Below are 24,150 nucleotides of genomic sequence, written 5' to 3'. Positions count from 1 at the left end.
GGTCTCCCACTGTCTCTGCTCACACCTCCTTCGTATTTTCTTATTCACTGCTCTATGGCTGAAAGAGACTCGAGGCAGAGGAGGAGGAGGAGGCACGAGTGGTCAGGCCATGCAGACAGAGGACTGCACGAGGGAGCAGGGCTGGGAGTCAGGATAAGTGTGAAGGCTGGGAGGAGGGATTGATCAGGGTGAGGCGTGGGAAAAGATAAAGAGAGAGCTGAGTCAATTGAGGAAGGAGATGAGGTTGGGATCTTCAGCTGATTCAAAGAGAGAGTAAGATGTGGGTTTGTGAGATGCAAACGAGACGAGAGATCTATATCAAGAAGTGATAGGGAGCCAGAGACTGGGCAAATACAGATTGGGTCTCGCTCTTCATACCTTGATAATTTTGATTTTGTTGTGAAAGTCCTCCATTGTGTCATAGAAGGGTCGCACAACCTGGCGAAACTCTTCTGTGGACTCATCCACAGCCTGCAACTCAATCTCATCCCCCATCTCAGGTATATTCTCCACTAAAAGGCAAAAGAAGGCAATCAGGAGAAGCAATTCTTACCAATGGAGAGTGAGGGGTAAAGCCTGGGATAAGCACAGAGGATCCTTAGCTGTGAGGGAGTGAGGGGTAAAGCCTGGGATAAGTACAGAGGATCCTGTATGTTGTATTATGCACTGACTTTCTGAGGCACCTCATTTCTGCTGTATGCCTGAATACTAGTTTTAGACTAAGGAAGCAGAGGACCCTGGCTATGTGCTGGAATGCAGCGAGCCAACACCCCAGATTCATTAGCTGATTGATCTAATACATTCTCAAATCAGATGTACTGCACTTATCTAAAAACAACACTCTGAATATGCTCTGATTGGTCAGTATGAAGGGTATATATTGTTATGCACACCTCTGTAAAAATTGGGTAACTGGGTGTTTTTACAATTGTATAGACCTATGTTACCCCCCGGAACAAATTATCTCCTCGTGCTTTGTTCCGCTCCCTGTCCCTGTCTCTCTCTAATTAAAGTTTCTGATTATACACTGCTGCAGAAGCTTCTCTAGAATAAACATTTGGTAGCAGAGGATGGTTGAATGGGTTTTTCTCTTGCAGCTGTAAGTTGATTCTCCTTGACTGAACTGACCAGACAATAGACCAATTCTCGGCTCTTCACGCTGGGGCTGATTCGCGGACCGGACGTGGGTCGCCGGCATTCGGATTGGAAAATCTGATGGACTTCATCTGAACGAAGCTGCCAAGATACGGATGATAGTTCGGCTGGGACTTCATCACGAGTATAATTGTTATATCTTCAGACTGGTTCTCTCAAAGGGGAGGGAGGCCACTACTGAAGCTAGGCTACCAGGAGTAGTTTCACTTTTTTTTTTGTTTGTTTAAGTGGCTGTCTCGGTCTCATTGCTTGACGCCCTACAGACGCCGTTCCCTGCAACGGAGTTAAATCACCAGAAGTACAGCTGGGTGTGATTTTGGTCCAGGTAAGAAAATATTCTCCTTCTCATAAGGGAGAATTATTAAATTTTATTATATTTACCCATTGGTAAATTGTTATTATGTCTAAATTCTGGTCAGGGAAGTTGAGAGGTCCTAAACATGCTGTAGAGGTTAATTCGACAAGTCCGTTAGTACGTGTTATCTCTTTGCACAAGCCAGATGAGAAGTTAATTTGCCTCTGGTTTGCTATGGCTCGAGTGTTTTTAGAGAAGGAGCTTGTGTGTAATCAGTCACCACCCCCATTCACTGTTGTAAGTGTCCCACAATTTACTCGCCGGTGTTTAAAGCAGAGTACAAAGCCATCACCTTTAGAGGAATCCCCAAACTCAGAGAACTCAGAGGACGCCCTGGATACAGAAGCAAAAACAGACGGAGTGTTTATGGCCACCAAAGCCATTCATGCTCCGGCAGATAATGTTGCAAGAGGGGTCCCTCCGCCCCCTCTTTCACCAACTTCTGAGCGTTAAAAATTGAAATGAAACAACACAAACGCCCGAATCCGTTGCATGGCTGGACACTTAATTTCAGCCCACTTTAAGTTCACAAAGGTGAGTCTATTCCCTGGTAGAATCCCTGAACACAAATGACTTTATTACCGCCTTTAGAGCCATTAGCAATAACCCTGGCATTTCGTTGTTACAGCCTTAACCCCTGCAGCTGTGGAACTTGGGCACGCCACTGTGTAACCTTGCATTAAAGATCTTTTGTATGGCTTGGCATCTTGTAAGAGTCTCCTTCCTTTTCCCCCTTCTTTCCGTGATATTTCCTAGTTCCTAGGTTTGTAGGACCACCCTGTATTTGTTTGTCTGTTTATCCTGCGGTCCATTTTTTAATCTTATCTTTTTTCTCACATCTTAATTGAGGTGATCACCTGCGCTCGCGTTCTTTCATCTTCTTTGTTGCTTTTTCTATATATTGCTTTCAGTAAACGTTTCCAGTGAGGGCTGGCATATTGCAGGCATTGTTTTGTGTGACTTGTTTTGTTTGAAGTTCTTGACAAAAGCATTTCCTGGTGTTAGTGCTTTCAAACTCATTACACTGGTAGTTAAGGGGTTAATTGAGCAACTCCTAGAAAAAAAAAAAAAGGGAGTAGAGAAAGGAGGGGTTGAATCAGCGTGTGGGCTTCCTTCAGTGCAGGCGAACGGGAGAGAAAGAAAAAGAAAAAATTAGGTTTCGTTTGTTTAAACAAACAGAGTATTCCTATTGAAGGCGTGCATATATGTATAAAGATGGCAGTTTGGCATGGTTATGCTAATTAGATTGTTTTGAATGTACAGAGAGACACAGAAATAGTTAAGATTCTTTGGCGTGCAATCACTAGTGGGGGTTGGTACAGGCATTCAAAGGTTTAGTAGTCGCATCAGTACATTTAAAGCACTCCCTAGGTTTGTTTTCCTTGCAAATCCAAATTGATTTTATTAAATAGTATATGAATTGTCTTAACAATGTTTTGCTGTTTCACAAGGTTTTTCCCAGCAATGTTGCCAGAGATATCTTTGTAGCTCAATGTTCTGCTGACTGAATTTACTCTCCATGGTTAAAACTTAAATATTGGTATTATTCCACAAAGCTGCTTGTGATGGCGCCTCCTAGTGGATGCATGATATCTCTCTTTTTCTTACTTTTTTGTATGCTAGCTTTTATTTTTCAGGTCAACGACCTTCCTGTTATAAAAGAATTAAGGCCGATTTTTTATTTTTCTACGTTTTTTTCAATTTTATTTTCTTTTTCCATTTTTAAACAGAATTCTGGTTTTTGTTTTTCTGGCATTTCCCAGGCACTTTTCAAACACCTTTTTGGTTTACTTTTACTTTTGTTTTCATTTTTGAGCTCAAAAAAAAGTGTTAACTGTTGTCTGCTTGATGTTATGAAGACATCGTATGAATATTTGTGAAATAAATGAATGTGTGTCGGTCTTGTGAAACATATGTTGTATGTAGTGTCTGCCATACCCAAGTTGTCTGTGGTTCTGTTTATTACATTTGACTTCTGCTGCATCAATTTGAATTTGTGTTGTTCCATCACACACACATGTTCTATAGACATATTTAACTTAGGTCTTGATTAGCGAAAGATTAATACCACCTACTGAATAAAATGAATATTCCATTGATTGTCAGAATTCAGAACTTGTCTCAGCGAACCAGCCCAACATTACTTCATTATATGACCTGAGTTATCTACTCATTTGGCCTGATTTCTTTTTTTGTTTTATGTTCCGTTGTTCTTTACCCTGATGTAGTTTTCTTGATCACATGAATCAATGTACCTTGATCTGCCATGCGATAATTGATTGTTATATGTATCTAGTTATGCTGCCTTTTTGCAAGTGCCATGATTTAGATTTTCTAAATCAATGATATAATTTGAGGTCATGCAATTTTTACACTTGTAGAAATCTCCAGTCCAAAAATTTCTATTATGTGATTTCTTGAAATGCTCTTCTATCACTATCTATAAGCTAGTTTGTTTACATTTGGGATTCCAGAGGGGAAGTTTTATTTTTCCTTATTTCTGGTTTTTTATTTTACTAAATTTCTTCCTTCTCCTGTGCAAAGACTCACACTGATGGTTTAGCAATCCTGCAAAGTACATTATTTTGTTTTAGACCACATAGCATGCTATAAACCTTCTCAGAGTCAGCTGTCACTTGTTTCTATGATTATTCCCAATTACACTCAGACACACCACCAATCTAAGAGGGGATTTAGCCCAGCTTCCCCAGAAGCACCCAAAGACGAAGCAGTACAACTAGCCCTCAACTACATTAACAGCATATATCCCTTGACCAAAACTCGTTTAGAAGCCTTCCCATCCACAGCTGGGTCATCTCTTGGACAGGTGACTGCCACAGTTGAATTAGGAATGTCCATACAGCGATTGTTTTCACTGCTACATGTTGTTGTCATAATACTGCATAGCGCCATCAATGCCTTATAGGACTAGCATGATGTATTGGACTTTTGCTATGCCTTTGCCTACCATGCATATGCCTCTGCCTTCGACAATTTGGATCTTTCATCGCTGCAGCCTTGCCCAGGATGCCCGAACTGAAAATTATGGTCAACTCTTCATCTGCAGTGCAAGATCAAGTAACTACTATCCATCAGCACTTAATGGTAGGGAAAAACAGTGGGCTTAGCCAAGGACGGGTAAGATTTCTTCACCTAAGGCTAGCTTAGGATGTAAGGGATAACCTAAGACAGGCACCCATGGCCCCGCCTATATGTGAAGGGTTTCTAGGCGTAACCCTTCAAGAGGGGGATGTATGTTGCATTATGCACTGACTTTCTGAGGCACCTCATTTCTGTTGTATGTCTGAATACTAGTTTTAGACAAAGGAAGCAGAGGACCCTGGCTACGAGCTGGAATGCAGCGAGCCAACACCCCAGACCCATTAGCTGATTGGTCTAATACATTCTCAAATCAGATGTACTGCACTTATCTAAAAACAACACTCTGAATATGCTCTGATTGGCCAGTATGAAGGGAACATATTGTTATGTACACCTCTGTAAAAATTGGGTAACTGGGTGTTTTTACAATTGTAAAGACCTATGTTACCCCCCCCCCCCGGAACAAATTATCTCCTCGTGCTTTGTTCCGGTCCCTGTCCCTGTTCCCTTTGTCTCTGTCTTTCTCTAATTAAAATGTCTGATTACAAACTGCTGCAGAAGTTTCTCTAGAATAAACAATCCTTAGCTGTGGGGGAGTGAGGGGTAAAGCCTGGGATAAGCACAGAGGATCCTTAGCTGTGAGGGAATGACAGGTAAAGCCTGGGATAAGCACAGAGGATCCTTAGCTGTGAAGGAGTGAGGGGTAAAGCCTGGTATAAGCACAGAATTATTTAGTTAGGAAGAAATGAAGGTAAAGGCAGAAATGGATTGTGTGGCACTTAACCAGAAAGTAGTTTGGGCAGACTGAATGGGCCTTACTGTCTTTATGTGCGATCACGACCGAGGTCTGTATGAAATTATCTTTGCTGGACTTGGGGTTTGATAGCTCTGCAAGTTCCTGTCATTTCACAGTAATCTCTTCACACCCTTACCCTTTGTATGCATATTCTTCCTCAGACACAAGGCAGAGACAGAAGAGAAAGGAGGAGAGCCTTAGACTTCAGCATCAGTGGTGATAAGGAAGTAAAATCCCTAAAGCACAATTACAGATATTACCACTATCTCAGGATACACTGCAGTTATTGCCTCTGGACTGGAAGCTATGATGGGTACCTGGCAGGAAGCTGCTAACGGGCTCCACCCGTTGGATTGCCACAGACTGTCCTGTGCCTATACTGTACTCTTCCATCCTCTCAAAGTCAATCGTGTAGGGTTTATTATCAAAGATAATGTCCATTTGCTTGACATCCTGCTTCCAGGCCTGCTCTATGAAGGCACTGGCAGTGGCAGGATATGGCACGGCCTGGGTCTTCTGTTTATACCACACCCAGCGCACCTCCCCCTGCCTCTCCTGCAGGATCCTGTTCAGCAGCTTGGTCAGGTCTCTCGTGGCATAGATGGGATACTCCAGGAAACCGGAAATGGTGGCAACGCTATGGCGCAGAGCAATGCCAACTGCGTGCTTCCGCTGGAGATAGGTCAGATAAGAACGGTAGCGCTCGGGCAGCTGTCGCAAGCACTCGTTCTCCACCTGCTCCTCTTTCAGCCTGGACTGAATTTCCTGGCATAGCTGAGCAGCAATCACACCCACGTCACAGTCCATGCTAGCAACGATGGTCATCTGGGCCTCATTGGCAGCCTGTATGGCATCTATCATGGAGGCTTCTAGTGCTGCCTCCAAGCCATCTACTCCCAAGGTGAGGTCCTGAGCAGCTGGAGACTGTACGGACTCTTGTAGCGAGATCTCCAAGGCCCTACGGACGTCCTCCTCCTCAGAGCTCTGGGCTGTGATGTCCATGGAGCGCTGGATGGCAAACAGCAGTTCCGCCTCCTCCTCAATGTTGCTCCTCCCAACATCCGGGGCCAGCGACAACTGGATGGCGCGTTCCAGGTCTGCGTCCTCAGCTCCCGACAAGTTATTACAATCCTTCCCATCATCATAAGCCAACACATCCCTGTCCTCTTCGTTAGGCCCGAGATCACCGGACAGAGCTTCGTCAGACATCTGGTCGGTGTAAAGGTCCAAATCCTTGGCCTCGGCCTCGTCCTCCCCAGGGTCCGTAAGCATCTCAGAAGCAGCACCCTGGGTGAGCAATGAGGCGGGTTCTCCGGGCTCCATTCTCCCATGGGAATCCTCTTCCTCCGCTTTCATGGCCATCACTAAATCCTTAATTTTCTCTGAAAGAAAAAACATAAAAACACACAATGATCAGGTGCTGGTACCTTGTTAACGTCCTGAAAAAACAAACAAACCATTAGAGAAACACAGGGGGGAGACGTCACCACCAAAACGCGTTCAAAAGCCTGAGAAATCCTCACGGTTAAAATTATCCCCCTGCTGACCAGCTAAATTCTGTATGGGCAAATCACAGCACACACAAAGTTTAGATGGATAGAAAGAAAATAAAATTTTTTTTTTACTCAATGCATAATTAAACTCTGGGATTCGTTGCCAGAGGATGTGGTAAAAGCTGTGGAGTAGCTGGGTTTAAAAAATGGTTTGGACAAGTTCCTGGAGGAAAAGACCATTAACCATTATTAAGGTGGAGTTGCAGAAATCCACTTCTTATTCATGGGATAAGCAGCTGGGAATCTCTCTGCCCCTTGGGATCCTGCCAGGCACTTGTGGCCTGGATTGGCCACTGTTGGAAAAAGGATACTGGGCTTGATGGACCCTTGGTCTGACCCAGTATGGCATTTTCTTATGTTCTTATGTTCTAAGTGACACTGGTGGCGCTGCAGAAAGGTTCAACTTCAGCCACTCAACACGGAAATTGAGCTGGACAAACAAAGTTACTGGGTAACTCCAAGAAACGAGGAGCGACAGCAGCACTGTACCCCCACACTCAGGAGAGGAGGAGGGAGACAGATCTATATCCTCACATTCAGGAGAGGAGGGAGGGAGACAGATCTATATCCTCACGTTCAGGAGAGGAGGGAGGAGACAGATCTATATCCTCACGTTCAGGAGAGGAGGGAGGAGACAGATCTATACCCTCACGTTCAGGAGAGGAGGAGGGAGACAGATCTATACCCTCACGTTCAGGAGAGGAGGGAGACAGATCTATACCCTCACGTTCAGGAGAGGAGGAGGGAGACAGATCTATACCCTCACGTTCAGGAGAGGAGGGAGGAGACAGATCTATATCCTCACGTTCAGGAGAGGAGGAGGGAGACAGATCTATACCCTCACGTTCAGGAGAGGAGGGGGGAGACAGATCTATACCCTCACGTTCAGGAGAGGAGGAGGGAGACAGATCTATACCCCCACGTTCAGGAGAGGAGGGAGGGAGACAGATCTATATCCTCACGTTCAGGAGAGGAGGGAGGAGACAGATCTATACCCTCACGTTCAGGAGAGGAGGAGGGAGACAGATCTATATCCTCACGTTCAGGAGAGGAGGGAGGGAGACAGATCTATATCCTCACGTTCAGGAGAGGAGGGAGGAGACAGATCTATACCCTCACGTTCAGGAGAGGAGGGAGGAGACAGATCTATATCCTCACGTTCAGGAGAGGAGGGAGGAGACAGATCTATACCCTCACGTTCAGGAGAGGAGGGGGGAGACAGATCTATACCCTCACGTTCAGGAGAGGAGGAGGGAGACAGATCTATACCCTCACGTTCAGGAGAGGAGGAGGGAGACAGATCTATACCCCCACGTTCAGGAGAGGAGGAGGGAGACAGATCTATACCCCCACGCTCAGGAGAGGAGGAGGGAGACAGATCTATACCCTCACGTTCAGGAGAGGAGGAGGGAGACAGATCTATACCCCCATGCTCAGGAGAAGAGGGAGACAGATCTATACCCCCACGCTCAGGAGAGGAGGAGGGAGACAGATCTATACCCCCACGCTCAGGAGAGGAGGAGGGAGACAGATCTATATCCTCACGTTCAGGAGAGATATCTATTTAAAAATGTTCCGCACCATAAGCAAATCTATCACAGCAGTCTTCATCCATAAAAATATTTTAAAAACAATCACATTCTTCACTGCTAAACCCTTTACCCTTCCAACAACCTTCCCCACTACTAGGGAACAGGAAAGCTTCAACATGTTTCCAGATTATCTGATAGCTCAAGTCAGACCACAGTGCAATTGGAAACATATTGCATGGTTGTGGAGCGATGCAACCAAAATGCACATCCCACCGACGCTGACAACTGAAAACCCTGCAAGATAACCTGGAACAAATCCTTCCAGCTTACCATACACGTACTCTGGGCCATTATTCCACAAACAGTGAAAAAACAAACAGTTAGTAATACAAACTTTATTCTCTCCAACACAGGTAACCAGTGGAGGTGAAATATCATTCCTACCCTTACCACAAATTAACCTAGCTAAGCTATTTTAAATAAGTGGAAGCTTCTTGATCATAGCAATCAGCATCCCTATTAACAAAATAGAATTTGCATAAGTCTGAGATAAAAGCAAGCCAGAGGCAGATAATTCTAGTGTCTGTCTTTCCCACCCACCCCATAGCTCATCCTTTGATTTATAGGCAAGATACACTCTCTCATTAAAAATCAATCAGGCTCTTATCTAAATCACAATACTGCACCAGCCCTTTTGAGACTTTAATTATCCCCTTATAGGTCACTACCAAATTAATAGTGAATATGCCAATAAATTTAGAGGACTCAAATTGTACGCATTTTTACTCCTGTAGCAACCTAAACTTAACTAGGAACTCAACAAAATTAAGATGAAGGCAGCAGTCCAGCATCAAAAGGCAGGCCTTCCAATCTTTTGCATCGAATGCCTGCCAGTGAGAGATTTTGGGTGCACCCAGTGCAAAGAGCTCCTGTCTCTCAGAGAACAAGTCTGATCTCTGGAGGCTACAGTGGCAGACCTGGAGGAGCTGAGGCAGACAGAGAGGTATATAGATGAGACCCTCAAGAACATAGTAGACAAGTCCCACCTCCAGTCTGGCAGCCCTGGTGCTGCCTTGGAGGAAGAAGGTCTCATGATTGGAGAGCATCAACCTGGTACAGCAGGAAAGGATCCTGTAGCAAGGACCTGCTCTCCAGGTGATGCATTGTCCTTTCGCACTGAGGATATCTCCCCAAGGCCTATCGCCCAGGAGGGACTAGGCCTTGGGGAGATATCATAGTTGGTGATTTAGTTATTAGGAATATAGCTAGCTGGGGAATGTAAGGATCGTCTGGTAACTTGCCTGCTTGATACAAAAGTGGTGAATGCCACCTCACACGTCACCTAGATAGGATTTTAGACAGTGCTGGGGAGGAGCCGGCTGTCGTGGTACATGTGGGCACCAACGACATAGGAAAATGTGTGAGGGAGGTTCTGGAAGCCAAATTTAGGCTCTTAGGTAGAAAGCTTAAATCCAGAACCTCCAGGGTGGCATTCTCTGAAATGCTCCCTGTTCCACGTGCAGGTCACCAGAGGCAGGCAGAGCTCCGGAGTCTCAATGCGTGGATGAGACGATGGTGCAAGGAAGAGGGATTCAGTTTTGTTAGGAACTGGGGAACCTTTTGGGGAAGGGGAGTCTCTTCCGAAGGGATGGGCTGCACCTTAACCAGGGTGGAACCAGACTGCTGGCGCTAACCTTTAAAAAGGAGATAGAGCAGCTTTTAAACTAGAACAAAGGGGAAAGCCGACAGTCGCTCAGCAGTGCATGGTTCGGAGAGAGGTATCTTCAAAGGATACTAATGATGCATTAGAATTAGGGCATCCAGACAGTGAGGTTCCAATAATTAGAAAAGCAGTCCAAGTGCCTGTAACTAAAAACTCACCTGAGCTAAAAAATTCTAACTTAGGGTTAGGGTCAGATGCAGCTGTAAAGGTTAAGAGTGTAAAACAGGGATGGACATTGTTTAAAAATATAATCTTAGACGTACAGTCCAGATGTATTCCACACATTAAGAAAGGTGGAGGAAGGCCAAACAATTGCCAGCATGGCTAAAAGGTGAGGTGAAAAGGGCCATTTTAGCCAAAAGAACTTCCTTCAAAAATTGGAAGAAGGATCCATCTGAAGAAAATAGGAAAAGGCATAACATTGATAAGGAAGGCTAAAAGATAATGTGAAATTAAGTTGACCATAGAGGCAAAGCATAAAACTGGTGAGGGAGTTATATGGACCGTTATATGACTGAGGAGTTAAAGGGGCACTTAGGGAAGATCAGGCCATTGCAGAAATACTAAATGAATTCTTTGCCTCCATGTTTACTAATGAGGATGTTGGGGAGATACCAGTTCCGGAGATGGTTTTCAGGGGTGATGAGTCAGACGAACTGAACAAAATCACTGTGAACCTGGAAGATGTAGTAGGCCAGATTGACAAACTAAAGAGTAGCAAATCACCTGGACCAGATGGTATGCACGCACTTCGGATATTGTCTCTTGCTTTAATTTAATACCTTTTGAGCAACTGTGGTATTAGAATTCAATTCTTTTCCCTCTCAAGTGGTGGCTTTGTGTGAGAAAAAAAGGCCAACATGACTTTGGGTAAAAAGGAAGGCACTGAACGCAACGAAACTCAGCGTCCGAAATCCGCAAAAAAAAAAAAAAAGAATCTCTACATAAGACTTGTAGCTCCAAAAATCACCTAAATGAACAAATCACCACCAAGAAAACAGTTTTCAAAGGTAAGGCCTTTCAAAGATGCCCTTCTTAATGGTTTAAAAGGAGGTCGACACAATACCCAAAGAAACAGATTAAGATTCAAGCCGGACGATACAAATGCTTTGCTCCTTTAAGAGGACGTACTATGTCTGGATGAGAGGCCAGCGACCGTCCTTGACGCCTCCTCAGAAACAGCCCAAGGCTGCTACCAGGACTCGGAAAGAATGATAGGCTAAGCTATTGTAGATAGAAAGTCTGCTGTATTTCCTGACTTTATTGGCAACCTATTTCATCACCATGTGCTTTACCGGAAAAAGCCAACACCCCAGAGACAGTACCTGATTGGACTAAAAAGTAACGATCATAATTGGATATTGGAAGTAGATAACACACCCAGGATGCGCATCAACACATTACTATTGGACAATGAAAAAGTTTAAAAGTTTCGGACAGAGAGCTCCGCATCTGAGAAGCAAGCTGAATACCCAGTTGTCACAGACCTGCGTCTCCAGGGAACAACAACTTCCTCTTTTCCTTGTTCCTCTTTTCATATTGCCTTTGTCTTTCTATCAAATAAACTTGTCTTTTAGATCACAAAGCTGTCTGAAGTTGCTTTCCTGAATTCCCGCTAAAAACATTTGGTGGAGAATGCGGGCATGCACATCTCATCGCCAGCATCGAAGAAAGTGAGGGTGCCGTCGACGATCGGGAGTGGGGACCCATCCTGAAGCACCCAGAACTTTTTTGAGATTTTTGAGATTTGAAGCACTTCAGAAACCACGAAGAAAAGCATTTCAAGAAGTGGAAGTAAGTTTCACTCTCACAAATACACTGTTCAGGAGTTTTTATTCTTTCCTAGACCTCAGCGCGCACTGCTGTCTGGCAGTACCTTATACAGTACCAATCGGTAAGTCCAAGCTGAATACTTGGACATACCACCTGGGGCTTTTGCCGGGAACCCCCTTGGGAACACGTACCGGGACGGAGTTGGAACTAGTCAGGTGGACCCCAAAGCGCGGGAAGACGTACCGCAAGAAATAAGCCTTCAGATCGAGCATTCCACGGAAGACATACTTGGAGCTGTCTGGAAAGGTAAACTTAAACTAAAAATAAAAAAAAAAGGGTTTAAAAAAGTTTTTAAAAAGTTAAAAAAAAAGTTTAAAAAAGTTTAAGGTAAAAGTAAGCTTGTCTTATACGAGTGAGTCATAGGTTTTTCCGTTAGTGCACTAATAAGTTCGAAAACAGTTGGCAGATTTGATGCCGCCTCTGGCCCGTTGTCCCCGGTTGTTTCGGCGGTGCCGCCCCGGACCCTGGTGTATTCCGGCATTCCGGGCAAACGGAAAGGAGTAGATAGGCTGTAGTACCCTTGTCTGCAAAATATCGCTCCCCTCCAGCTGTGAATACCTTCGCGTTTGAAGAAGTACAGCACACAGTATATTGGAAACGGATTCGATGAGCCAGCATACTGAGCGGTGAGAATTGCGGTACGGTGAAAACTACAATTAAGGTAAGGTTGAACCACTCTTTCTCATAAGGGAGTGGCTACATGAAAATCATTTTTAAAATTATTATGTCGAAGTTTTGGTCTGCAATATTAAGAGGTCCCAAGATAGCAGTAGAGGTCTGTCCGTCATGTCCCCTTAACAAAGTCATCGCTCTACATAAGCCCAATGAGAAGTTGATTCGCAAATGCCACTCTAAGTGGGTTGCGTGGGCAGCGAGGGATGGTTCCCTAGAATGGCCAGTAGGGGGCTCCTTTGACCCGTCCACGCTCATACAGCTAATAGCCTTTTTTAAGGACAGGTATGGCAAGCCAAGGGCAAAAGACAATAAGAGGCTAGCGGACCATATACAGGTGTCCAGATGGTTCGCTATGACACGAGTATATTTAGAAGCTATTAATGATGATAGAGAAGTGTCACCACCCCCATATGATTCACTATATGCTCGTGACTGTTTAGTGCCTGAAGAAACAGTGACTGCAGTGGGTAATTTACATTCAGATCCTGCTGCACCTTCAGAAAGGGAAGGAGAACTCCGAGTAAGCCCCACAGTTCACACAAGCACGCCCCGACTCAGTACAGTTGAGTTTGAAGATGACCTTCCTGTTTTTGAGGAATACGGCATGTGGCTAGTAGACCCAGTAGAAAGCCCAGTAATTGTAGAAAGTCCAGTAGAAAGTCCACTAGCTGTGGATTTGCACAACCCAGCAGACACAGAGTTAACCGCTGGAATGCCAGTGGATTCTCCGCTGAGTGTCCTCCCTGTGCCAGTGTCTGTGCCAGTACCAGAGAATCCATCACCTCCTCGTCCACCATCTCCTCCCACACCTCTTCCTTTGCCTCCCCCTTCACCTCCTCCTACACCGCCCCCTCCAGTATTGTCACTACCTCCCGAGGGTCCTCTTGACCTATCACCCAATCCCTTGCCTCCGATCCGTGCCTATTTTGATTGCAAATAGCGATGAGGATACGGAAAGTAGTGAGGAAACTGAACTAGTCACTGTAACTTCAGCTGCCGCTGGTCCCCCAGCCGCCAAAATTGCCAAATTAGATCGTTCATTTTTTTATGTCACTATTTGGGGGTTGATTCATTTCATGGATGGACACTTGCCTTAAGCCCACAAATGAGAGTCTGTCCTCTAGAAGGATCCCTGACTGCAATTGAGCTGAACACTGCTCGGAGCGCTGGAAGCCGTAACCATACCTCCAGATCCTTAAAGAAATTAGGATGCATGACCTTGGGCCAGGTAGCTTCACTACTGACATCGCAGTGGCATAATAAACAGAAACAGTGTCAGCGTGAGATAAACGATCTGGTAAGACAATACAATGGTCTGTTCCAAACCAGATTACACCAAGTAATGGGGCAAGCAGAACACACCTGGAAGGAGTGCCTTTCATGGGCCCTGATATTCCTGCGTTTTTAGAGCGCATGTCCCCAGACAGAGTGAGTTCACACATATCAGAGAAGGTATCTGCGTATGTAGGACCTTATATTGCCACTCTAGTGAAGCTTGGACAGGACTCAGTGTGAATTCAATATGAAATACAGTTTTAAATAGAACCACATTTAGGATGACCTCCTTATTCTGAGCCTTATTTTTTATAGCTATTGCTTGCATTACTGCAGTATTCATTTTAGGACAAAGAAGCTAAGATAGCATTTGTTTACATAAGACTAGTAAATCCTTGCCAGTTAGTTTTCCCGGTGTCTGTCATGTAAACCGAAGTGATATGTGTATTATACAGGAACTTCTGGTATATAAAAACCAAAAATAAATAAATAATAAAATAGATAAGTATATGTTTCCGCAGACTTTGCCTGACTAATTACGTGCCTCCCTGCCTTCTGTAGTAGGGGCAGCAGCCACGCACTGGGCTCAGATACATGGTCAGTTTTTATCAGATTACAGAACTTTTACAATGCCACCACAGACGAGTAACGCCCTAAAAGTAATGGGCTTGTGAACAGATATAACGGGTAGCTTAAGGCTAGGCTTCCCATGTTAATGTATTTACTGGTCTTATTGTTTCAAGCTATCATGATTTAGTTATATTATCATTTGCAGGTATATTTTTAGTATAAGCATTTTTTGTATGAGTAAGTTCATTCTCAAACGGTACCGTATAGTTTTAAGTGTAAGTTCCTCTTTTCAATCTCTATGTGAATGCATTTTTATTAAGGTGATCACCAAGCGCATGCGATATCTTCCTCTTACAACATATTCCTTCCTTTCTGATTTAAACTGTGCGTTGCAGTTTCTCCTGTGGTAAAAGAGGGATCAAGGGGGGATCGGGATAGATCTCCCACCAATATAAATCCTCCTTGCCCTCAACTTCACATGCTGAACTTTTATTACATTATTAATATTATTAACTTTACATTTCTTTAATACTGAACTGAGGTTACTGACAAGAACATATTCTAGTGTTAAAATTTAGAATCTGAGCTACTGAATTATGATTCTGAGAGGAGAATTATGAATTTGAAAGGACATTTTAACTAAAGAGTTAAACTGTAGCTTAACAGAAAAAAAAGAGGAAGTAAGTGTTGCAAGGCGGAGCACTGCTTATCTGTTCTGCCAGCACTGGCTGTGCGGCGAATGGAAGAAAAAAAAAAAGGGAGAAATAGTTGCTAGTTTAAACGTAGCATATTTAAGTTATAATTATTGGATATTTAATTATTTGATAGTTGAGTTCTAATTATTTTAATTATTTGGTATGACATATTGAATGCAAGCTCAGAATATTATTGATTAAATTTATTTAATATTATTGGTTGAAATTTACATGCACAATATTTACTAATTTAATATTTCAGTTGTATGCTAGTATTTACTTTTCAGATTTTCAGTCTTCCTGACTCAAAGGACCTTCAGTTTTATTTTCCTTTTTCTACCTTTTTCTACAGAATTCTGAACTTTTATTTTTCAAACCTTTTTCGTACACATTTTTGATCTACTCTTTTGATACGAATTTTGAGCTCAAATTATATGTTATCTGTTGTCTGTTTGATGTTAAGAAGACAATGAATGTATAGTTGTAGGATGGATGACTATGTGTCAGTCTAGTGTAACGTATGTTTAATGTAATGTCTGAAATACGTGTTATTTGTGGTTTAGTTTACCGCAGATGACTTTCCTTTAAATGCTTAATTTGACTTTATGCTACTTTACCATATTAGGTATCTGAAACCATAACAGAAGCACACATCCCAATTAGGCCGTGATGAATGAAAAATTGATACACCCTACTGAAAGCTTGAAAACGACATTTATGGGACTTACTCCATTCTTCCCATCCCTTCTACGGAAGTTTCGCCCCAATCACAGAATTCATCCTCCACTCACCATTGAACTTTATTACTCTTGCTTGATTATATTTTACCTTTATGTTGTTGTACTTTACATTAATGCAGTTCTCATGATTGTGTAATCATATTGCCCTGATCAGATTAGATCCATTCCCAATTGTTGTCAGCTCTTTACACAAAGATTACCTGTTATGCATTATCCCACGCTATGCTTTGTCAAATGTCAATGATAATTGATTGCTACACACACCTAGCCCATATGCCATTCTGCAAATACCATGATTTGGATATCTACATACATTTACATTCTACATACACCTACACGCTACACACCACATTAACTTAAGACACTAAAGTTTTGCTGCTATTCCCAGTTCTCTTATATCTATTATGAGATTAATTGAGATGCTCATTTATCCCTAAGTCCCATAGATAACTGGTTTGAATTACTATTTCATTATTGTTTTCCACGTTATACTCGTCCCCAGTTACTATAATTTGCCCTTCCTAGCCCAGACTTGTTCAGATGTCTGCGGGCCAGTGGCAGATCGGTGCAATGTGCCGCAGCATAGTTTGTCGGTCCAGCCTTCACACCGTACTTGGGCAGCTCATGTGAATGGGCTGCACGGACAAGCATGTCCTCTTCAATTCGAGTATATTTAGTAATTCTAAAGGTTTAATGTAGTCCCAAATGTTTATATAGTTATTCCCGGTTACAAGTTGAAGACAGAATTATGACATTCATTTGATTTCCCAATTCTTAAACACCACATTTAGTAGAGTTTGTAGATACCATCCCATTGGTTACAGAGATCTCTTAGCCCTTTGGATTGGATGTCTCTTTCAGAAATCCTACTATTGATTTAGACTTAAAGCATTTGTTTATATTCTCATAACGTTCAAGTGCATGGTAGGCTGGAACATATAGATGTTTATATCCTCATGACCCCCGCATGCATTTGCCTTTGTTTTCGCCGCTTTGGAAGCACCTTTGCTTCTGCTATGCCCAAAATGCCAGGACTCAATATCATGGTAAATTCTACATCTGAAGTACACACTCAAGTTACTGCAGTTCGGCAACATCTGATGATGAACATGATTGAATCTCCTTCTGAAGCTGATGTGTGAGAAATCTCTCAAGGATAAGGTTGTATTTTCATAAGAATTTGGTTTGATGGGAAACACAGTTTAAAGTGGCTTACATTTCTAAGTGAGTTTGCAATGATTGATTGAGAGAGTGAATGAAGTTTGTTATTTTAATGGCCTAGGACATCATCGGTGAAGACGACAGGAAGTCTCCCATTTAACAGCAGCAATGTTACCTCCTCAGGCTGTTATGCTTAACGATGACGGGTAAGCACCAGGTAGCCAATCATTAGGATTGTGTACCGTGGGCAACCTAAGGCAGTGGCATTAACCCTGAGTAGAATGGTTGAAGCAATAATCAATCATTGAGAGGATCAATTGAAAATATAGGTCACTTATATGCTGCTAAAAGGAACACACTACAGAATCTTGGATCAACTGGAAAAGGCCAGAACGAAACCTGAAGGGTGAATGTAAGATCGAATGACGATAAAGCAAAGTACAGAATGTGTGAATGATTGAGAGATATGCAAGAAGAATGTTTCAACAACATAAAGAATATGAAAGCCATTTTTAACAGTCCAAAAGGAGGGTCATACTAAATTGATGCTATGACCATTTCAATTCAGGAAATACAATCTCAGCCTTTCATTTGTGAATCGTTCCCAAACGATTCAAGGGGGGAATGTAGATAGAAAGTCTGCTGTATTTCCTGACTTCATTGGCAACCTATTTCATCACCATGTGCTTTACCGGAAAAAGCCAACACCCCAGAGACAGTACCTGATTGGACTAAAAAGTAACGATCATAATTGGATATTGGAAGTAGATAACACACCCAGGATGCGCATCAACACATTACTATTGGACAATGAAAAAGTTTAAAAGTTTCGGACAGAGAGCTCCGCATCTGAGAAGCAAGCTGAATACCCAGTTGTCACAGACCTGCGTCTCCAGGGAACAACGACTTCCTCTTTTCCTTGTTCCTCTTTTCATATTGCCTTTGTCTTTCTATCAAATAAACTTGTCTTTTAGATCACAAAGCTGTCTGAAGTTGCTTTCCTGAATTCCCGCTAAAAACACTATCTTGTCAAAAAGCCCAAGATCTGGGCAATGTCCCCCTGCAAAGGATCAGTGTCATGGACCCCGCACCAGGACTCAAATACTCTCCAGACTCGGATACAGTATATGCCAAAAGTAGAAGACGACCTTCTAGCCTGAAGGAAAGGAGTAATCACCGGCTCCCAATACCCCTTCAAGCGGAAGTGCTGCCTGTCAAAAGCGATCCACCTGCTATTAAAAGATGGGCCCTTGGCGTAGAAATTCTCTCAGGTGGCTTAACTGGATGGAACCATCTACTGCCAGCTGAACCAGATCCGCAAACCATGGACAGTGCGGCCATTCCGGCGCCACCAGGATCCCTCTTCCTAGATGTCGTTTGATGCGCCATAGCACCCGACCTATCTGCGGCCACATACAGCAGACGTCTCACTGGCTATGGCCGATCCGGAGTGCCGATACCTTCCAAGCCGAATTCCCTCTAGTGGCTGAAAAACCTGATCGCCTCGGCATTCTTCCAAGTTGCCATGAGACTGAATTGGGGCTCGCCCCACTTCCGCCAAATGAGGGCAAAGGCCTCCACTGACAGCTCCCATTCTCCAGGGTCCCGCTGTCGCCTGCTGAGATAGTCCATCTGCACATTATCCACACCTGCCACTTGTGAAGATGCTAGAACTGCTAGATGACGCTCTGCTCAGGCAAGGAGTTTCTGATCCTCATGAGTCAGTAAACTCTTCGTTCCGTCCTGCCGATTAAGAACATAAGAAATTGCCATACGGGGTCAGACCAATGGTCCATCAAGCCCAGCATCCTGTTTCCAACAGTGGCCAATCCAGGCCATAAGAACCTGGAAAGTACCCAAATAATAAAGGCCACTGTTGTTGCATTGTCTGAGAACACGTGCACCGCACTCCCCTGAATCCAAGGAAGAAAGACCAGCAGCACCCTGTGCACTGCTCTCGTTTTGAGATGGTTGATTGACCAGGACGCTTCCACCAGCAACCACTGCTCTTGGGCCGTCGATACCTGACATACCACTCCCCAACCACAGAGGCTGGCATCTGCGGTCACAACTACCCAATCCAGAACCTCTAGATCCACTCCATTCTCCAAAGTGGGACGCGACAGCCAACAGCAGCTGAAACCCCTCCGAAAATGGAGTCCAATGGGACAGGTGCGCTTTCTGAAGAGGTTGCATGTGAGCTTCCTAAAGGTCCATGGCACCAGTTCCAGGGTAGAGGACATGGAACCTAGCATGTGTAAATAATCGCAGACTTTGGGAACAGAAAGATCCAGCAGCCAAACCTTGTCTGCAACTTGATCCCCCTATCTAGGGTAAGGAACACCTAAGCCTAACTGGGTGCTGAATCGTGCTCCCAGATATTCTAGTGACTGAGATGGCTCCAGGTGGCCTTTCGTCGGTTATTCACCCAGCACGGGGACCTTAGCCATTGCGTAACCCGAATGGAACAGTGACCTCCATCTCCGACCTCGCCCGAATGAGCCAATTGTCAAGGAATGAATGCACTAGTATCCCTTCCTCTCTGAGGGCCACCACCATCACCTTTGTAAACATTCTTGATGTGGTCGCCAGCCAGAAGGGAAATGCTTGAAACTGGAAGGGGTACGTACCTATGTCTGGCGTGCTGGCTTGGTTGAACATGATTTCTGGATCCTTTGTGGTGTGAGGGCACAGCAAGGAATTCCTTTGAAAGTTTGGAGGAGACAGCAGTGGGTTCAGGGAATCGAGTTCATGCTGTATAACAAGAAACATTTATTCTCAGTGTTATTGTGACTCTCGTTCTGTAATTCTATGCATTATATGCAGATATTAAGCCTTCCTCAGCTGCTCATCTCTTTGCCCTGCTGTGTGCCAGCCTGATTCTCATCTCTACCTCAACATGTCACCCCCAGCCCACCTCATCTCCCCATCATCATGTCACCCCTGCCCTCCTCTACCTCATCTCCTCAACATGTCACCCCTGCCCTCATCTCCCTGTCCCTCCTCCTCATCTTCCCATCACCCCAGCCCTCCTCTACCTCATCTCCCCCTCACCATGTCACCCCCAGCCCACCTCATCTCCCTGTCACCCCGAGCCCCCCCTCTACCCCATCTCCCCCTCATCATGTCACCCCTGCCCTCCTCATCTCCCTGTCACCCCGAGCCCCCCTCTACCCCATCTCCCCCTCATCATGTCACCCCTGCTCTCATCTCCCTGTCCCTCCTCCTCATCTTCCCGTCACCCCAGCCCACCTCATCTCCCCTCACCATGTCACCCCTGCCCTCATCTCCCTGTCCCTCCTCCTCTTCCTCATCTCCCCCTTACTGTGTCATCCCAGCCTCGTCCTCGTCTCCCTCCTCATCTCCCTATCACTGTGTCGCCCCAGCTTCCTCCTCCCCCTCCTCTCCCCGTCGCTCCAGCCTGCTGCTCCTCTTCTGCCCCTTGCAGTGCCACCCTGACCTCTTCCTTAGCCTCCCTTCATCATGTCACCCCGCTGTCCTCCCTCCATCCCCCTCACTGTGACGCTCTGCTCTGACCCTCCTCCTCGCTCTCCCCATGTGCAGCCTTGGCCTCTCCTTCCTTCGTTTCTCTGTCTCTCTATGGTTGAACAGGAAGTCGAGGAGCAGCAGCCGACGCAGGTTAAATCTGTGGCATTGTGCCCGGGTCTGAGTCCCAGGCCAGGTCTTTCGCTCACGAGGGCAGCCAGCACTAGGGGTGCTTCAGAGGTAGCGCTCAGAGCCCCTGGAGGTTAAAGGGAGGGAAGGGTGTCCCACTCCTCCTGCAACAGTGATACCTAGGGGCCAGATTTCGGGTAACAACTGCAGGGCTCCAGGAGGTATAATGCATGGGCCCTGACGCAGGCAGAGCTAAGTGAATTAGGAAAGGATACAGAATAGGGAAAATCCCCAGGCTCAGGGTGTCGGATCCAAGCCCTGGTTCTGACTGAGCTGGAGGAACTGCCAAGACAGAAAAAAAGTTTCCAGAACAGGAATCCTAACGCCGGGTCTGCGTATGAAGAGAGAGAGTGGAATCCTAACGCCGGGTCTGGATATGAAGAGAGAGAGTGGAATCCTAACGCCAGGTCTGGATATGAAAAGAGAGAGTGGAATCCTAACGCCAGGTCCGGATATGAAGAGAGAGAGTGGAATCCTAACGCCAGGTCCGGATATAAAGAGAGAGAGTGGAATCCTAACGCCAGGTCCACATATGAAGAGAGAGAGTGGAATCCTAACGCCAGGTCCGCATATGAAGAGAGAGAGTGGAATCCTAACGCCAGGTCCGGATATGAAGAGAGAGAGTGGAATCCTAACACCAGGTCCGCATATGAAGAGAGAGAGTGGAATCCTAACGCCAGGTCCGGATATGAAGAGAGAGAGTGGAATCCTAACGCCAGGTCTGGATATGAAGGGAGAGAGTGGAATCGTATGAAGAGAGAGAGTGGAATCCTAACGCCAGGTCTGGATATGAAGAGAGAGAGTGGAATCCTAACGCCAGGTCTGGGTATGAAGGGAGAGAGTGGAATCCTAACGCCAGGTCTGGATATGAAGAGAGAGAGTGGAATCCTAACGCCAGGTCTGGATATGAAGGGAGAGAGTGGAATCGTATGAAGAGAGAGAGTGGAATCCTAACGCCAGGTCTGGATATGAAGAGAGAGAGTGGAATCCTAACGCCAGGTCTGGATATGAAGGGAGAGAGTGGAATCGTATGAAGAGAGAGAGTGGAATCCTAACGCCAGGTCTGCATATGAAGGGAGAGAGTGGAATCGTATGAAGAGAGAGAGTGGAATCCTACACCTGGTCTGCATATGAAGAGAGAGAGTGGAATCCTAACGCCAGGTCTGGATATGAAGGGAGAGAGTGGAATCGTATGAAGAGAGAGAGTGGAATCCTAACGCCAGGTCTGGATATGAAGGGAGAGAGTGGAATCGTATGAAGAGAGAGAGAGTGGAATCCTAAGACCAGGTCTGGATATGAAGGGAGAGAGTGGAATCGTATGAAGAGAGGGAGTGGAATCCTAACGCCAGGTCTGCATATGAAGGGAGAGAGTGGAATCGTATGAAGAGAGAGAGTGGAATCCTAACACCTGGTCTGCATATGAAGAGAGAGAGTGGAATCCTAACGCCAGGTCTGGATATGAAGGGAGAGAGTGGAATCGTATGAAGAGAGAGAGAGTGGAATCCTAAGACCAGGTCTGGATATGAAAGGAGAGAGTGGAATCGTATGAAAAGAGAGAGTGGAATCCTAACGCCAGGTCTGCATATGAAGGGAGAGAGTGGAATCGTATGAAGAGAGAGAGTGGAATCCTAACGCCAGGTCTGGATATGAAGGGAGAGAGTGGAATCCTAACGCCAGGTCTGGATATGAAGAGAGAGAGTGGAATCCTAACGCCAGGTCTGGATATGAAGGGAGAGAGTGGAATCCTAACACCAGGTCTGCATATGAAGGGAGAGAGTGGAATCGTATGAAGAGAGAGAGTGGAATCCTAACACCTGGTCTGCATATGAAGAGAGAGAGTGGAATCCTAACGCCAGGTCTGGATATGAAGGGAGAGAGTGGAATCGTATGAAGAGAGAGAGTGGAATCCTAACGCCAGGTCTGGATATGAAGGGAGAGAGTGGAATCGTATGAAGAGAGAGAGTGGAATCCTAACGCCAGGTCTGGATATGAAGGGAGAGAGTGGAATCGTATGAAGAGAGAGAGTGGAATCCTAACGCCAGGTCTGCATATGAAGAGAGAGAGTGGAATCCTAACGCCAGGTCCGCATATGAAGAGAGAGAGTGGAATCCTAACGCCAGGTCTGCGTATGAAGGGAGAGAGTGGAATCCTAACGCCAGGTCTGGATATGAAGGGAGAGAGTGTAATCCTAACGCCAGGTCTGGATATGAAGGGAGAGAGTGGAATCGTATGAAGAGAGAGTGGAATCCTAACGCCAGGTCTGGATATGAAGAGAGAGAGTGGAATCCTAATGCCAGGTCTGGATATGAAGGGAGAGAGTGGAATCCTAACGCCAGGTCTGGATATGAAGAGAGAGAGTGGTATCCTAACGCCAGGTCTGGATATGAAGAGAGAGAGTGGAATCCTAACGCCAGGTCTGGATATGAAGGGAGAGAGTGGAATCCTAACGCCAGGTCTGGATATGAAGGGAGAGAGTGGAATCCTAACGCCAGGTCCGGATATGAAGAGAGAGAGTGGAATCCTAACGCCAGGTCCGGATATGAAGGGAGAGAGTGGAATCCTAACGCCAGGTCCGGATATGAAGAGAGAGAGTGGAATCCTAACGCCAGGTCCGGATATGAAGGGAGAGAGTGGAATCCTAACGCCAGGTCTGGATATGAAGGGAGAGAGTGGAATCCTAACGCCAGGTCCGTGTATGAAGAGAGAGAGTGGAATCCTAACGCCAGGTCCGCGTATGAAGAGAGAGAGTGGAATCCTAACGCCAGGTCTGGATATGAAGGGAGAGAGTGGAATCCTAACGCCAGGTCTGGATATGAAGGGAGAGAGTGGAATCCTAACGCCAGGTCTGGATATGAAGGGAGAGAGTGGAATCGTATGAAGAGAGAGAGTGGAATCCTAACGCCAGGTCTGGATATGAAGAGAGAGAGTGGAATCCTAACGCCAGGTCTGGATATGAAGGGAGAGAGTGGAATCCTAACGCCAGGTCTGGATATGAAGAGAGAGAGTGGAATCCTAACGCCAGGTCTGGATATGAAGAGAGAGAGTGGAATCGTATGAAGAGAGAGAGTGGAATCCTAACGCCAGGTCTGGGATATGAAGGGAGAGAGTGGAATCCTAACGCCAGGTCTGAATATGAAGAGAGAGAGTGGAATCCTAACGCCAGGTCTGGATATGAAGGGAGAGAGTGGAATCCTAACGCCAGGTCTGGATATGAAGAGAGTGGAATCGTATGAAGAGAGAGAGTGGAATCCTAACGCCAGGTCTGGATATGGAGAGAGAGAGTGGAATCCTAACGCCAGGTCTGGGATAT

The 24,150-nt window shown here is 45.2% G+C and overlaps 1 protein-coding gene across 13 annotated transcripts in view; it reads right to left on the bottom strand.

The window, feature by feature from the left end:
• The window catches only part of PARP10 (poly(ADP-ribose) polymerase family member 10), a 102,489-nt gene that overhangs the window by 34,895 nt on the left and 43,444 nt on the right, over window positions 1-24,150 (bottom strand). For all 13 annotated transcript variants that reach the window (XM_029592328.1, XM_029592326.1, XM_029592321.1 and 10 more), the window contains 3 exons: window positions 19,796-19,919; window positions 5,726-6,790; window positions 379-512 (listed from right to left, as the gene is read on the bottom strand). In XM_029592328.1, the coding sequence (XP_029448188.1) occupies window positions 379-512; window positions 5,726-6,790; window positions 19,796-19,919 (1,323 nt within the window). The remainder of the gene's footprint in view (window positions 1-378; window positions 513-5,725; window positions 6,791-19,795; window positions 19,920-24,150) is intronic.

Source organism: Rhinatrema bivittatum, chromosome 2 (assembly GCF_901001135.1).
Source record: "Rhinatrema bivittatum chromosome 2, aRhiBiv1.1, whole genome shotgun sequence".
In the NCBI taxonomy this organism is placed as follows: domain Eukaryota; kingdom Metazoa; phylum Chordata; class Amphibia; order Gymnophiona; family Rhinatrematidae; genus Rhinatrema; species Rhinatrema bivittatum.
The sequence above is the reverse complement of the archived record's forward strand: the minus strand, read 5'-3'. Positions and strand labels throughout refer to the sequence as shown.